The following is a 15,869-nucleotide window of genomic DNA, read 5'->3' on the forward strand; positions in this document are numbered from 1 at the left end:
ACCAAACAGTAGACCTCCAGCTTTCTGTTGAACCTAGTAGTGAAGGGGTCTAACATGGGTCTTCCCCAGGTAGACAGGAGATGATAGGATAACCTCAGGGATGTCCTCTGATAAGATGCTCTATGCAGATACATGCTAAGTACTCTACTGTCAACTTGTGCACTGTCGAAGGAATTCACACCTTAGACAGAGATGTCCTCATACTGCCAATAGAATGTGTATCGTTCTTGAGCAACATTACATAAAGCTATATAAGACTACGTTAATTTAGCAATTGTACCAAACCTAACCTAACCCAACTCCAAACTCTTCAAGAATGGGAAAACCTTCTACGAAGAACATGCTCTGAGATATTGAAGAGCAGGTTTGATAACAATTGGATTGCACTAGATAAGCTAAGCTAAGAACTCAACTACTTAGGCTAGGCTAATAAGTCACCAAACCTAATCTCACTAAGTTTCTAAAAAAAGGAAAATAAACACACCTTGAAGAAGGTGTTTGATAAATAACAACAATGATGTAAAGAGAAAAACTCCACACCTTAGCTTACTATGCAGCATGAGTAAGTAAATATATTACTTTAGACAGAAAAGGGATTTTGACGTAGGAAAAATCTATTTCTGGGCGAGGAAGCCGTGTCGCCCAGTGAAATATGTCTGCTTTAGCACTATTTCTAGTAAAAATATTGCTATAATACCAGAGAACTGCTAAATTGGACTGTCGAAGCTTCTGACTCGCTCACCTATATAAAAGGTGTCGGTATAAAAACTCGGGAAGTCGTTATAAAACTGGGGCGAGTTTAAACACTACCACAGCAACCCCTCCAATTAGCCTTTTCCTCATCAAAAGACCCTAAATACGGGGAGCTGACCCATACGTCACACCTAGCTACCCCGTTGAAGGCATGTGACGTCAATACTTTTCGATAGCCATATCGTGTTTCGTACGTTCGAATATACTATTTGTTCTTTTATTTTTATTCTTGTTACGGATCGTCATCTACCTCTTCACCCAAGTTAAGTACTGGTTTCCGCCCTTTTTCAATATTTAAAGAGTGAATTTGCCTTTGTTTTGCCCTTTATTTAGGATTTTATTAGGCGTCACTTATAAGTAGCGTCACTTATAAGTATCGGGCGGGCGGCAGAAGTCGCCTTTACGGCTTATCCTTGAATTGTACCGATTTTCGAGTGGTCTCCTCTCTGCTTGTAACATGTGATATTTCAGTACATATTTTTATTTATTTCTTGGGTGGCAGTTTTTAGTCGATCCTATTTTCGTTTATGTTTAGTTATTTTCATTATTTTCATGTTTTTTTCACGGGGGTCTTCATTTGAGCACGTGTCTTTATTTCGTGCTTCACCGTTTATCCACCGTCCCCCCCCCCCCCCCCCCTGTTATTTTTAAGTTTGGTTTATTTCATTCAAAATTTTCCCTTTTTTCTTTTCGTCGGCTTGCCGTTTCTTATCGTTTTGTCAGTAGGCAAGTAGTTTTTCCCTTTTGCGCCCACCGTTATCGAGTGGCCTTCATTGCGGTTTTATATTTTACGTAAGTTTATTTTCATTTCCCCCATGTTAAAGCATGATTTTCTTTTAGCTTTAAGTAATTGATTTTATTTTCTCTATGTATATGTTTGGATGTTAGGTCGGTTAGCCTACATAGGCTATGCCTGCGTTTTCCTCGTGATCTTTATTTGCGAGGGTACGCTGCTCACGTGATCGTCACCCCATCTAGCCCTCCCTCCCTCCCCCCTCACGTGGGGCCCCAGTAGTTGGGTGCTCCTCTCGCCTCGGTTGTCGCTGACGCCGTTCCCATCAGCGGAGGGGGGGATGTAGAGGGTCCTCCAGGACCTTAGGTTGGTGGTGTCGCTTCTCAGCCGACCGCCTCCGGAGTTGATGATTGCTTTGCGTATGCAGCCTCGGTCTTCCGTGGATTTGTTGCGCTCTGCTTCTTTCAGCTCCCGGAGCTTACATCCATCCGCCTAAAACATTCCCTCTCCGCATAAGGCGGATTTAGATTTCCGCTTCTCCGGTAGTCGTTGAGGGCTATGTTTACTGAAGTTACTCTTCCGTAGGCGGAGATATGATATTTGTTATTTTAGTTCTCTTTTTTATTTTTATTTTCTTTTCTTTTTGCCAAGGAACTTGCGGGTTCATGTGGCCGTCCCGGGTTACTCTGTGTCCCCCACCCCCCACCCGGGTCATACAGCTCCGGGTGGTTTTATTTCTTACACAGTCCCCGGAACGTAAAGGGATATGATATATATAGATATACATATTTTCCTTTCTTTTGCCACGGAACTTGCGAGTTCATGTGGCCATCCCGGGTTACTTCGTGTACCACCCCCACCCCCCCCGGGTCATACAGCTCCGGGTTGTTTTAATTATTACACAGTCCCCGGGACGTAATAGATATGAATATATTATACATCATATTTTTTATATGATATATTATTTCAGTCCTGAATGCTCTGGCATATGGACATTATTATCATTATAATCCTATAATAGTGTGCGAATTGTTCTTATATATTATTGCATTTAATTGCATTTACAGGCCACTCAGTGTCTGGTTGCCGGTCTACAGGATCCGTGCAACCATGATGTTTGCTGGAACCATGCCCCGGTGCGCAGTATTGCTTACCGGTTCCGTAGTCTGGCATCACGAAAACTGCTTTGCCTGCTACGACTTGTACAACAGGTTACCTGTTCGGTAAGTTACCGCACTGCTTGTTCTATGCATATTGTGATGGAATTATATTACATTACTTTTGTTAGTGTAAATAAATAAATAAAAATAATAAATAAATAAATAAAATAAATAAATAAATAAATAAATAAATAAATAAATTAAAAACAATTAAAATTACATTAATAATTTTTTTTAAATAAAAAAAAAATCGTCGCTCAGCCAGAAATAAAACATTTTGAAATGTCTCAATATGTCGAAATACACAAATGTTTCAATATATTCCAATGAATATTTCAGATTACAAACTTGCTAACAAAGAACAAGATGGTGCTGCCTCCTCTCTTCATGAAGGGGCGATATCCCCCCTCCCCAAGAGATGGTGCCCACCATCTTACATAAAATCAAGGATGACAAAGCAGGAAAAGGCCTGGACCAAGTAAATGGAAGCAGAAAAATGCCCATTTGGGGAGGGGAATCCTTCCAAAGATGGAAGCCCTGACTTCCTTGAGTTCCCTTCTTCTGTAGAAAGTTCTTCCCCCCACGCTCAACAGGCCAGAAATGACATCTACTGTAAGTTGTAAGGGAGTTTGTCCTAGAGAAAACCAGTTAGCATGAATTCGGGACATATACATGGACGCTCATGGAACTTTTTAGGCTGGTTAGAGGAATCCATGATAAATCCACAAAACACACACAGGCACCCAAAAGCACAGTAGAAGCAGAGAAAGGAATCTTGACTTGGGAGAAGGCGAGCAAAAGCAAACATCTGCTCTCCAGGATGGTTGAAGAAAGACTAAATATGTCACAAGGTTCAAGTGTGGTCTCTGACTCACTTCAATCTCAGCTACATATCAGATGCCAGATGCCACAGATCTCTTGCATATACAAATTTTTATATTTCTAACCGGTTTCCCGATGGCACCGGAAGATTTATCCTAATGTTAAGACTGAAGGTTTTTTCAGTTGTATGAACAATTAAATGTTACAAAATTATGAACTAGCTAAGCTTGTAATGGACATGAATTAATTCATTGACACCAATGAGCCACATTTTCCTTGACATTGTCCACATTCTGATGAGATTACTATACTTGCACAGTTCATCTAGAGAGCGCCCAACTGAATAAGTTTAATACAGATTTAGGGGACACTGGCAGACTCCCTAATTAGCCAAATTCAACATTCTTAAGACTCATTATTAATTTTTTCTAAATAATTATCATTACACATCTGTTACTTTTCATCTTACCTGTGTCAGTCTGAAGGGAACTGTTTCAGGAGTTGGGAGAATCTTTCCAAAGTCAAAAGCTATTCCTAAATCAATGTGGATAAGTTCAGCACTGGATTTATCAAGTAAAAGATATTTTCAACATGTCGATCACCAAGACCTAAAATGTATCCGACCATTGTGAATTTGTTGCAACTGAGCGAAGTATATGCTAGACGGCGGCTTATACCATTCATGAGGTTGAAGGGTAGTTCTCAAAGAAAAAGTTTCTGAAGACTGCATGGAAATTATTCAAAATATCCTGAAAAGAAAACAGAAAAGTTAATCAAATTCAGAAACAATAACATTAAGAGTGCATAGAAATTTATAGCACAGTAGAGCCCGGGACCTCGATATTAATTCATTCCAGAAGAAGCGACGAGGTGCGATTTTGTCGAGATCTGAATTAATTTTTCCCATAAGAAATAACTGAAAATGGATTAATCCGTTCTTGACCACCAGTTATTACCCTAACATGACAAATTTTTAATAAATTTGTATTTTTCATAACTTACAACCCTGAGGTCTTAACATTAGGATAGATACTCAGCACTAGCTCGAAACCGGTAGTTTAAAATAATTGTGTGCGCAAGGGACTAATGGCATCTGTGCTTGGTCACGAGACATGTGGAGCCACCCACATACCCCTCTTTAACTCGTGACCCCGTAGTTATTCTTCCAACCCCAGGTTAGTTCATAGAGGGGTGGTTAGAGGTGGGCCTTTGTATGTTACGACCTCAGGTTATTAAGTTATGAAAAATAAAAGTTTGTTAAAAATATGTCATTTGTTCATATACGAAACAAACCTTCGGTCTTAACATTATTATACACTTACTTTTGGTGGGAGGTAAGTACTATTAACCAACTGGGAGTTTGACAGAATCTAAGACATATATGAATATCATAGAGTCAGACTTCTGGGTTCTACACAATGTCATAGTTCATTGCGTCCGAGGAAGATAAGAAGATCTGTTCTTCTAACAAACCAATTCATCCACTCATGTAGGTTTGTTATCATTCCTCTCCCCCTTGCCAGAGAGAGGAATGTCCTGCTACTGATAGGTATCTTACTGATACTAACCCTAACAGTATGGCTACTTCATTCACCTGTATCTTGTCCGTTCCAGCTTATGATGATACTCTCTTCTTATTGCCCGAAGTAAAGGAGGCAGAAATTTGAAAAGGAAAGAGGCCAGTTATCTCCTGCTTTTCACATTCATACCATCATCTTAGACAAGATACCAACTGACCCCCAAGGGTACTGAATGAGTTACACTATTTGTTGAGCAGCCACCAAAGGACACAAGGAAATTGTGTCCAAGGACCTCTGGGCAACCTTATTTTTATACAGGAAATTGAAAGTGGTTTTTCATAACAATGAACCAAATCTCAAATTTTAATGAACAGACAGACACCTTAACATTTGAGCTTCGATACAGTCACAGACCAACCGTCACGATCATTTTAACAGATATGTTCTTACAGTAATCCCTCGCTACTTCGCGCCTCAAGTTTCGCGCCCTCATTGCATCGCAGATTTTTCAAAAATATTCATCAAAAATTCAAAGTTGAGAAAAAATGGCGCAGGTGCTAGCAGAAGGCAGAGAGAGTACATTAGAACATCAGGTATCAACACCTCTCTGATTCGCTGGACATCTTGGCTCCTGAATCTCACAAGCTGATTGGCCGAGCCGCCGAGACGCGTTACCCAGCATCCCACCCTGCCAAGCGCTCAGCGAAGGAAGACCGCATTCATTGTTCTCTCTCGCTCGTGTCGCTACTTTTGCCGCATGAAAGTTTTAGCTGTTATTTGTGCTTTTTTTTGTGCAAAATAGTGCTTGTGACACCATTGAAAATGGCTCCTAAACGTCCTACACCCTCTACATCCTCGACGTTATATAGCAAACCAACTGTCCTTCTTGAGTTGGTTCTCCTGATAAGCCTAATGCTGACCGCACACCTGCATCATCTCTACCCACGTATTTGGAACGAAAACAAGACGGCGATGCACACATCTCCCCGCAGGGAAAGGAGCACAATTAGTCATAATTACTTCCCAAAGCACATCCTGATACATCCAAGCTTTGGATTTACAGGCAATCCATATGAATATGTGATAATCCAAAGCACAGGCAACAAATTAACTGTACCTTAAAAGTTTCTGCACCCATGACTTACTACACGATGAGTACCTTGACGTCGACATCGTCTAAGAAAATATCAGGGCGTTTATCTGCTTCTTGTGATATCTAGGAAGTCTCGAAGCATGAGAAGGCTTCATGTTCACATGCCCGGGAATTCCAAACAACAAATTGAAAACAACAGGGGGCAAATTAAACCGGCTTTAAAAGGACGGAGGCAAAGCACGTCCTCTCTTAAAGGCGGTAAGAAAATAACTAACGGGGCCACGAGTTAAAGAGGGGTGTGTGGGTGGCTCCACATGTCTCATGACCAAGAACAGATGCCAATACATAGTCCCTTGTATACACAATTATTTTAAACTTTACCAGTTTCCAGCGGGCACTGAGTATTTATCCTAATGTTAAGACCGGAGGTTTGTTTCATACATGAACAACTTGCCTTTTTATACAAAACATTACCCATAAATACACATAAATTACAATTAAATAAGTTCATTGTTAAACAACATACCATTCAACGCACTTTTTTCATTTTTAAATATATACTTAAGTAAAATAACTGCCCCACGTACGCCCAATTCGGCCATAATACGATGGTTGACTGAGCGCCATAGGCTAGGCTAGGTACGTAGTATGTACTGTAAGGGGTAGGCGTAATTATTGTTGCTAACAATTAAACATTGAAAATAAAGTCTGATTCTTACAGGTTAAATTAAATAAAATTATTAAAAAATAAGCCAACCAAAATTGTCTGTTATCATAAACTTCAGAAAAATTCCCTAATAGCTTGTGGCTGTAAGCAGCCATAAACAAACATAAATAAACCATCATACAGTCTACTAGAATACTGTATACAAAATAACTTTCAAAAAAATTTTTCAGTACGTGTTGATATTAAATTTTTTCTCATAAAATATCCTTGTATAATAGGGGCACTTTTCATAGGCTCTTTGTGCTTTATAATGGGACATTATTGGCAGAGTAAAACCCATTAGAAGTCGATCCTCATAAATGTATTCCTTGGAAAGAATCCCAATATTAAGGATAACTGGGGAGCTATCGATATCGCAAAACCCTTTACGTAATTTGATTATAAAATACTACCAAGAAAATATTGCCCCTTAGTAAACATGGGTCAAAGTCCAGCACGACTGGGACCTATGAATTATATGAGCCTCATCTGGGAATTACGAATAATGAGCAGACTGCATAATGTTTTGGCAGGCAAAAGGACTGTCTAAAACTGACAAAAAAATACATGTTGACTTTTTTTTATGCACTAAATTTACAAATAAAGTAGCTGCAATTTTTTAGCCCAGCTTTCTTTTGTAAATTAAGTTCCATTCGGCATTTAAAGACAGTGATAATGTTGGTAAAATGAAATCAGAATGCAAATGGCAGATCACTCTGTTCGTATTATAATTTGATAATATGGTAATACATGCAATATGATTAGATACAGTAAAATATGGGTTTTTATTAAAATGAACATTATTCTCAATACACAAATATTTTTTACTTTTGCTAATGGATATGTGTCAATGTAACAACCTAACCCAGGCAACAGAGTCTCTCTCTCTCTCTCTCTCTCTCTCATTCCTGGTTTTTTAAATTACGGATGAAGCATTGTAAACCTGTAATACAGACATAAGCAACAATATTGAGAAAGGCTGATTGCCGACATCATTTGTTGTCACTATAAAAAGAAGAAGAAAAAAAAAGCGCAGGCAAAATTGATGTTCAAAACTAGCGAAATCACACTTAATGTTTTACAATCAAGTATTGTGCCACTTTTAAACCAAACTTTGTTAATTTACAAGAGAGTATTTAAATTACATATCTTCTACCAGCCAAGTGTAATGGCGATGAAGATATCGATAGCTCAATCAGCCAAAATTTTGAAAATGTAAACAACATCGAATGCAAATGGCATACGATGACAATGCTTATATTCTGTAAAATATGTTTAACTTTTTCAAACTATCATTTTCTCCAGAAAATTTTCATGTTAGTCTTATAGACCTTTTCGATTTTTAGAATTACGGATAGAGATACTACTCTTGTAACAAAGTGAGAATTCACTCATCCTTACGTCTAATTATGGTAATCATCCACAGTAATTGCTGTAATTAGTTGTTTTGTTTACAGTATCAAAAGTTGTATCACTAGTGATTCACTTGAAAAACCTACGGATTTTACCATTATTAGGTTACAAATGTTTTGTTTACAGTGTTGGTAGTTTGTCGATAGTTGCGACTGTAGCTAACGATTGATACAACTATCGACACTTCAATGGTTAGCCTATCTTGAAAATCCCACAGAATTTTAAGGTTGTTACAGAATGCCTCTTACATTATAATTTTTAATAATCTTAAGTTCAATTGTAGTTCTTACCGTTTTCCTCACCAAATGCACATGGGAACAACACCTATTAGCGGAGACGAACCGAACCACTTTTATTTACAAAAATCATAAGATTCCTTGGGTAGGTTTCTGGATTTTTGGTTGATCTCAGATGCAACATTTACTCAAAATTTTCCGTTGAAATCTGATTATTTTGAGTTCTAATACGATCGAGGTCCGGGTCTCTACTGTATTTACAAGATTAAGTAAGTATTTCTTTAATATTGATCTTTAACCCTGCAATTTATAATAAAAAATTGAAAGGTTCAAATGATATTAACTACCATATTTCACACATTTGTATCTTAAAATTTGAAGCCATAATGTTTCTGAAGTGAAAATATATGCCTTTTATTAGCTGGTCGAAGGATGCCTAAACAAAATGAAAGTAATTTCCTTTGACCCACTATTCAAGGAAAACCTTCTGGGACAGTAAGGAATTCTTAAGCTGAGCCTCAATGGCACCTGTGGGCTTGTTCCATATGAATAAGGTTCATCTTCAGAATAATACTAATAAAAGAAATTTGGAGGTCCCCATGATTTAATAGGGGATCTTGGACATTGTTGACAAGAGGTGAATACAGGATTATGAATACAGTAGTACCTCAGCCTTCGAACTTACTCCATTCCAGAAGGCTGTCCGAAATACGATTTGTTGGAAATATGAAACAAATATTCTCACAAGAAATAAAGAGAATCAGGATATGTAATTTGTTCTAGCCAATCAAAAAAGTCCCCTTTTTCAAATTTTTTTCTATTATTAATGTGTTCAAAAGTTAAATTAAGAGTGTAAAGTAGTAAAACAGTACATCATATGAGTATCACATGAAGTAAAATTTTTGAAAAAAATTTTTGTGTACAATTTACAAACTGTTTGGTGAAAATAGCGCATGGCACGCTGGGGGTGGAGGGAGGAGAGACTGGAATTCTTTGAGGAAACCGAAATGGTTGCAGTAGCCAAAGGCTGATACAAAATCAATTTTATACACATTTTACAAGAATAACCCAAGAAATCGACTGGGTGTCCAACTGTGTCAGAGAGAGGATAGAGAGAGAGAGAGAGAAAGAGAGGAGAGAGAGAGAGAAGAGAGAGAGAGAGACGCGAGAGAGAGAGAGGAGAGAGTGAAGAGAGAGAGAGAGAAAGAGAGATGAGAGGAGAGAGAGAGAGAGAATGATTGTTGACGCATTTACACTTGGATCTTAAGGACAAGAAAGAGATTAATTATGCCACAATACATCAGCTTACTGTTGGCAAACAAAAGCATTTAAAATAAATATGAGGATATTGCAAACACAAAAGTAAAGAATGCAAGAAAATTAAAGACAGATTAAATAACTTTTCACAGACATGCACAAGCTGAACGCAGTGCCAGTGTGTTTCTTATGGATCTGAGTTAATTTTACAGTTATAAAAAATCATAAAAACCAATTGAAACTAGATAGGTATTTTTTACCGTAACAAAAAGTGATTTGGGCAAACTGAGTATAAGGGAAAAGAAAGGGAAAAAGGGAATAATCATACCCAATCCAGCTGGTAAGTCAGTCTTCCCCTCTCCTTTCTCTATAGTCTCACTCAGTGCACCGAACACTGGTTCAAGTAAGACTTTTTTTTTTTTTTTTTTTTTTTTTTTTTTTTTTACTGCATTGCATTTTATTGTTTTCATGATTTATCAGTATGTTAAATTTATTGTGAAATAACATTTTATTTTTCATGTGAATGGTTCTGCTTTTACGTACATATTATAGTACACATTTTATTCTCTTCTTCTCTCCTCAACAATATGACGAAGCATGAAAACTTAAAATCATTCAAATCAGTCAATCATTATTCCTTAAAAATATAAACACTTCCTCCTTCTATCTCAAGTTAGCTGTGCATAACCGCAATGACTAATGATTTTGTTAATTGCTTATGCTAAACTTTTTTGTGAAAAGCTTTGTTCTTTCATTTACTATTTTGTTGACTATGGTGAAACTATAACGTCTCACTCAGCGCATCCAACACTGGATCAATTAATTCTTTTATTTATTGTTTCTTTATTGCATCTGATTGTTTTCATACTTTATCATCACGTTAAATTTATTGTGAAATTCCCTTTTTTTATGTAAACTGTTACTGCTTTTACATAGTACATGTAGTAATATTCTAACTCTCTCTCCTTCTCTCTTCAACATATCAAAGCGCCTCGTTCAATCTCAAGTCAGCTGCACATGACGTCACCGCAGTGAACATATGATTTTGTAGCCTTTTATGCTAAATTTTATAGTCGAATATGGTCATCATTAAACTATATATTGTAAATGAAAAAACATGTTAATACAGTTTTTCTTGTAGGTCGCAGTAGGCCGTCGAATGCCAGTATAAACAAGATAATCGGTCAGTTCAGAGAATGAGCACTTGTTTGACAAATGATAACAGATTTTTCTCAAAAATTTCATTCGAAAAATGGAATGTTCGACATAAGAAAATTTTGACGAACGAGGTACCACTGTATTATAATATTCTGAGGATGCTGGTTAATATTACATACAACCAAGAAATCATACTGTAACCCAAAATTACCAGAGGGTCTAAAACATGCTGTGCCAAAATATCAAGAAGATGCAGCTGATATATAAAAAGGGCTTGAAATGGTTAGTACATTATGTTTCAGTCTTTATTCAACAGGGTCCAAACACTGTATGAGTGGTCTACATGATGTCACATCTCTGATGGCAGGAGGGTTTGGGGCTCTCATCGGAGAATTTGACAATTTCACATCTAGAATCCTCTCTGCTTAAATTGAGATTTGGCCATAAATTATGGGTTTGTATCAATAACAGATGCATGCCTCATGACCCACTATGAGCATGCACTGTAAGATCAATCCTACCAAAGTAACATGATTAATGTACGTATTTGTACACATTTATTTTTTTTTTTTTTTACAATGAAATTTTGAAAAAAAGTATGCTTCTAGGTTATAATTCCCAATCCACTCCAATATCTTAGCTCAAGCTAGTCCATTACTTTTGTCTATGATACTCAACAGATGTGCAGTGAAGCATAACAATGTTAATGGTAAACCTTTTCTGGTAAAAAGTAAAAAGGTAAGCTTTCATACTATTTATTACTGAATGGAAGGAGATTTGGGAAAAGCATTTCTGATATCTTGCTAAGTAACATTATAAATTTTCTCAAGATGCTTCAACCTAAAATATCTCTTTTGTCACTATACTTTAAAATGAAAACCCGGAAAAAGCTATCCTAAGCTACACGTACCTGGAACACATTATACCTCACCTTCAAGTGACTCAGTCTTTGGCAGTCTTGCATGTGTCATCAGTTGTCTGCATTTTTGAGCATTGTAATCATCTGGGTAGTATAATTTGTGGGCACCAGATTTCTTATCACAGCCTATAAGATATTCTCCAAATGCCTGTAAAAGATATTCTTCATTATCTATCTTAATAAAAACTGAAACATTCTTCATTATCCACAAAAATTAACAAAATACATAATTGCAGTCTTCACTATATGATAGAAGAATAACATAAACAGCTACATCTGCAATACTGCTATAATTCTAGAGCTATAAAAATGACAGCACTTAATTCTCAAGTTGAAGCTGATGAAAACACTATATGCTATTAAACTTGCTTATGAACATAAGAAAAGTATACAGATTTAGAATAAGAATAGACTAAAAACAGGTCTAAAAACAAATACAGCTAAAAACTGACCCCAAAAATGTGAAATGTGGCAGAAGAAGCTTTGAAAAGAGTGCCCTGCCTTGAAATCAGTAGCTTTGGGTAATAACTGCCTGCACGCCCAAACCCATTGAAAAGCCCACCACCAGGTTCCAACTTCTGACACAGAGCTAATGACCCAGACTTAGAGGGATGTGATAGTCCCGGAACAAAGATGAACGAGATAGTCCCTGATTTTCTAATTCTTCATTTCAGCGCCAACAACAACTACTTGTGTTTTCCTTTAAAAGGGATATAACAGTCCTGGGTTGAAGATGAAGAAGAAATTATTCTTCTCCTCTTGGCATGAGGATAAGCCACAAAGTCCCTTATCCTCCAACATTTGACTGGAGCATGTACCGACGCCAACGAAGCCGGCAATGAGGCCAAACCCGAAGAGATAAAAGAACAAGAAGGCAATAACTTGCGTCTTTTCTTCTTGTATGTCTTATCAATTTCTCTTCTAACGCTTGCAAATTCTCCATAAGCGCACGTGCCACTAAATCAGGAAGTGTAGTGTTATTTGTCAATATCGAAGATGCGTGGGTGGAAGAAGGCTGTAATGAAATGTCAGTCGCCATGTTGGATTGTGACATCACAGAGGGTGAAGGCTGTGACGACATTGCGCTCCATGGAAAAGAGAAGAAAACCCCTCCCAATTAAGAAGAGTCAAAACTCTGCGATGTTCCCTCTTCCTATAAAACACCCTACACTGCGACTTAAGCCAGGCATGACATTCCAGGCAGGGGTTAGTCACTGTACAAAAATTTGCTCTGCATCTCCTGCAAGTCATATGTGGATCCATAGCCGATGATGCCGTGAAGATTCAGAGGAAGCCATAATAACAAATACACACACCAAATACACTGAAAGACAGAACACGGGCACAAACAATCGGCTTGGAAGGAGAGCAAAGTGTAAACGTCTACTCCCCAAGGAGGTTAAGGAAAGACTGAAGCGTCACAAGGACCAATGCACAGTCTCTGACCAGCTTTCACCTCGTACATACAGGCATTGCCAGATCTCACAGATTCCTTGCTTAACATTCTTTGATTGTTTTAACTGGTTACTAGCTGGCACTTGGAAAACACCCTAATGTTAAGATCGAAGGTTTGTTTTGCATATGAACAAATGCTAGGGTGATGCTGTAGCCATGCAGGAACTGCAGACTCAGTGAGACCCAAACTGCTGTGGATTTCATATCATGTGTCGCTACAGATGTCATGGCATTCGACCCCCATAAAATGGAGACCAGGGGGAGAAGGGACAGCCATAGAGGGATTCCAAGTCTCAGCCATGAATTTTGAAACCTACAGACCTCAAACCCCTGGTGCGTTTTACGTCATAATCTAAACCATGGAGCTCTCCAGCTCTTTTGAGGAAGCCAAAGCCAGAAGGAAAACTGTTCTCAAAGTCACTGCCCTGACTGACGAACGACTTAGGGGTTTGAATGGAGCTCAAGTGAGACTACTCAGAACCAGCATTAAGGGCCCACCTAGTAGGTTTGATTCCCTAACAGAACAAGACTGCTCAAAGCTCCTGAACAACAGAGATCTCCAAGGATGAAGTGATGTTCACGTCTTTCAGATGTAGAACTAATCCCAAGGCAGCCATGTAGCCATTGATCAAAGACACAGAAAGACATTTCTCTATTCTTAGAAGGATCAGAAATTTCACTATCTTCTAAACAGAAGTTCTAAGTGGAGAGAAACCCCATCTACAACACCAATCACAGTAGATGGCCCCCTTGCCTTGATACACAGATGACAAAGATCACCTGAGGTAGCCAGACATTTGAGCTGCTGCTCTGAGAGAAAAACCTCGTTTGCGAAAAGATAGGGATCCAACCAAATGGTGGTACCTGTCCACATGAGGTTGGCAGAAAATAATGAGCCTGAAACAAAGGAACAAGATGGCACTGCCTCCTCCATGCCAGAAGGGTCTTCCCCTGAAAGAGAGGGAGCAGCATGAAATAAAATATCACCTTGAGCACTCCTGATGCATAGCTTCCAGATATGAATCAATGGAAGAAAAGGAAAGACACAAGGCACCAATGGATAACAAAGCAGAGGGAATAAGCCTGGAAGAAGGGGAAGGAGGGAATCCTTCATAAGATGGATGTACCAACTTTCTATGATGCTCATTCTTCCTGTAGAAGTTCTTCCACTGATCAAAAGACCAGCAGTAACACTCCAGGCATGGATTGGATATATGTATTACAAAAATAGAATGACACCTGCTGTAAGTTGTGTGGGGGTCAGTCAAGGTGGAAGCTAGGAACAAGAACATGGGAACCCTGGAAGGCTGGGAAACATGTAATGACGCTCACAGGATTTTTTAGCCCCGATGGAGGAATCAATAATGAACCACAAAACACACACACACCCCCAACAACACAAAAAGCAGGAAAGGAATCACTGACAGTGAAATAACCAGCTTGGGAGGAGGAGAGCAAAAGCAAACACCAGCTCTCTAAGGTGGTAAAAGAAAGATTAAATGCGTCATGGGGTTCGAGCACAGTCGCTGACCAACTTCCACCTCATCTACGCTTTAGATGCCAGATGCCAAAGATTCCTTGCATGTACAATTTTTTATTGCTTTTAACCGGTTTCCAGCTGGTACCAGTAGATTTATCCTCAACTTAAGACTGAAGATTTGTTCTGCATATGAACAAATACAAAATTCTTCAGATAGGAATGGCAGTTTCCCATGATTGTGGAAACTATGGGAGTATGATAAATGCAGGGGATTTTCCAACTTAAAGAGGAGGCTGCTTGAGAAGATTTATCAAGTTGCCTCAGTAGGTTTCTGCCCACTTTTGTCTTATAAAAGCTATCTGATCAATGACAGGTTCTAGTCTATAATTAGCCTCATCTGGAAGGCATGGAGTTCTAACTGTCCTAGAATGTAACAGAAAATCTAAACTTTTCAAGCTCATGGGTCTGGAGGAGTAGTAAAATGCTGTGAGCCTAATATTAATCTGCTCATGGATTATGCAAAAGGTACATCATCACCAATATAAGGCTTGGCATATTTGATGAGAGCAACTACTATTCTGGTGGAAGCATTTCTTTTGGCTGAGGCTCTCTGTGACAACAGCATCTTCCTGAAGGAACCTTAGGACCAGTCTTTCCATGTTGGTCTCTGCTCAAAATTGAATTTTTATTCTTCATCTTTTTCTTTGGGTTGGTCTGGGGCTTCAACTATATTTATATTTTTGGATGGCTTGTTTAAAGTCTGTTTTTAGTCTTCACCTTTCTCCTTATCTTAAGCATGGAGAGATAAACTTGCTAAGTGTTTACTAGATAAGTAATAAAACTTAACAGAAATACTTGACATGTAAAAAAATCCACATCAGAATTAAACTTACTGTACTTGAAACATATAACAAACCTGTGTATTGTTACACCACTGGATAAGACCACTCTTTTGTGAAAGCGGTAACACTTTGTAAGTACGCACAGAAAGAGCTCTCTCTCTGGTATCAGGATTTTTGCATAATAATTCATTTACTATACCAAACACCTGAAACAAAGGCAATATACATTTTATTGTAAACTTAAAAACAAATAAAGCATAGATACTCATTAACTTTCAATTATAATATGTTATCAAGTATTTTATGGAATTTCACTTTGTAA

At 38.1% G+C, this 15,869-nt stretch overlaps 1 protein-coding gene across 1 annotated transcript in view; it reads right to left on the reverse strand.

Moving 5' to 3' along the window:
- Positions 1–4,148: 4,148 nt before the first annotated feature.
- The window catches only part of LOC135224909 (serine-protein kinase ATM-like), a 57,761-nt gene continuing 46,040 nt past the window's right edge, over positions 4,149–15,869 (reverse strand). The window contains exons 11-13 of the mRNA XM_064264234.1: positions 15,622–15,753; positions 11,778–11,918; positions 4,149–4,217 (exon numbers count right to left, since the gene is read on the reverse strand). Coding sequence (XP_064120304.1) covers positions 4,149–4,217; positions 11,778–11,918; positions 15,622–15,753 — 342 coding nt within the window. The remainder of the gene's footprint in view (positions 4,218–11,777; positions 11,919–15,621; positions 15,754–15,869) is intronic.

This window comes from Macrobrachium nipponense, chromosome 12, assembly GCF_015104395.2.
Source record: "Macrobrachium nipponense isolate FS-2020 chromosome 12, ASM1510439v2, whole genome shotgun sequence".
Taxonomy (NCBI): Eukaryota; Metazoa; Arthropoda; class Malacostraca; order Decapoda; family Palaemonidae; genus Macrobrachium; species Macrobrachium nipponense.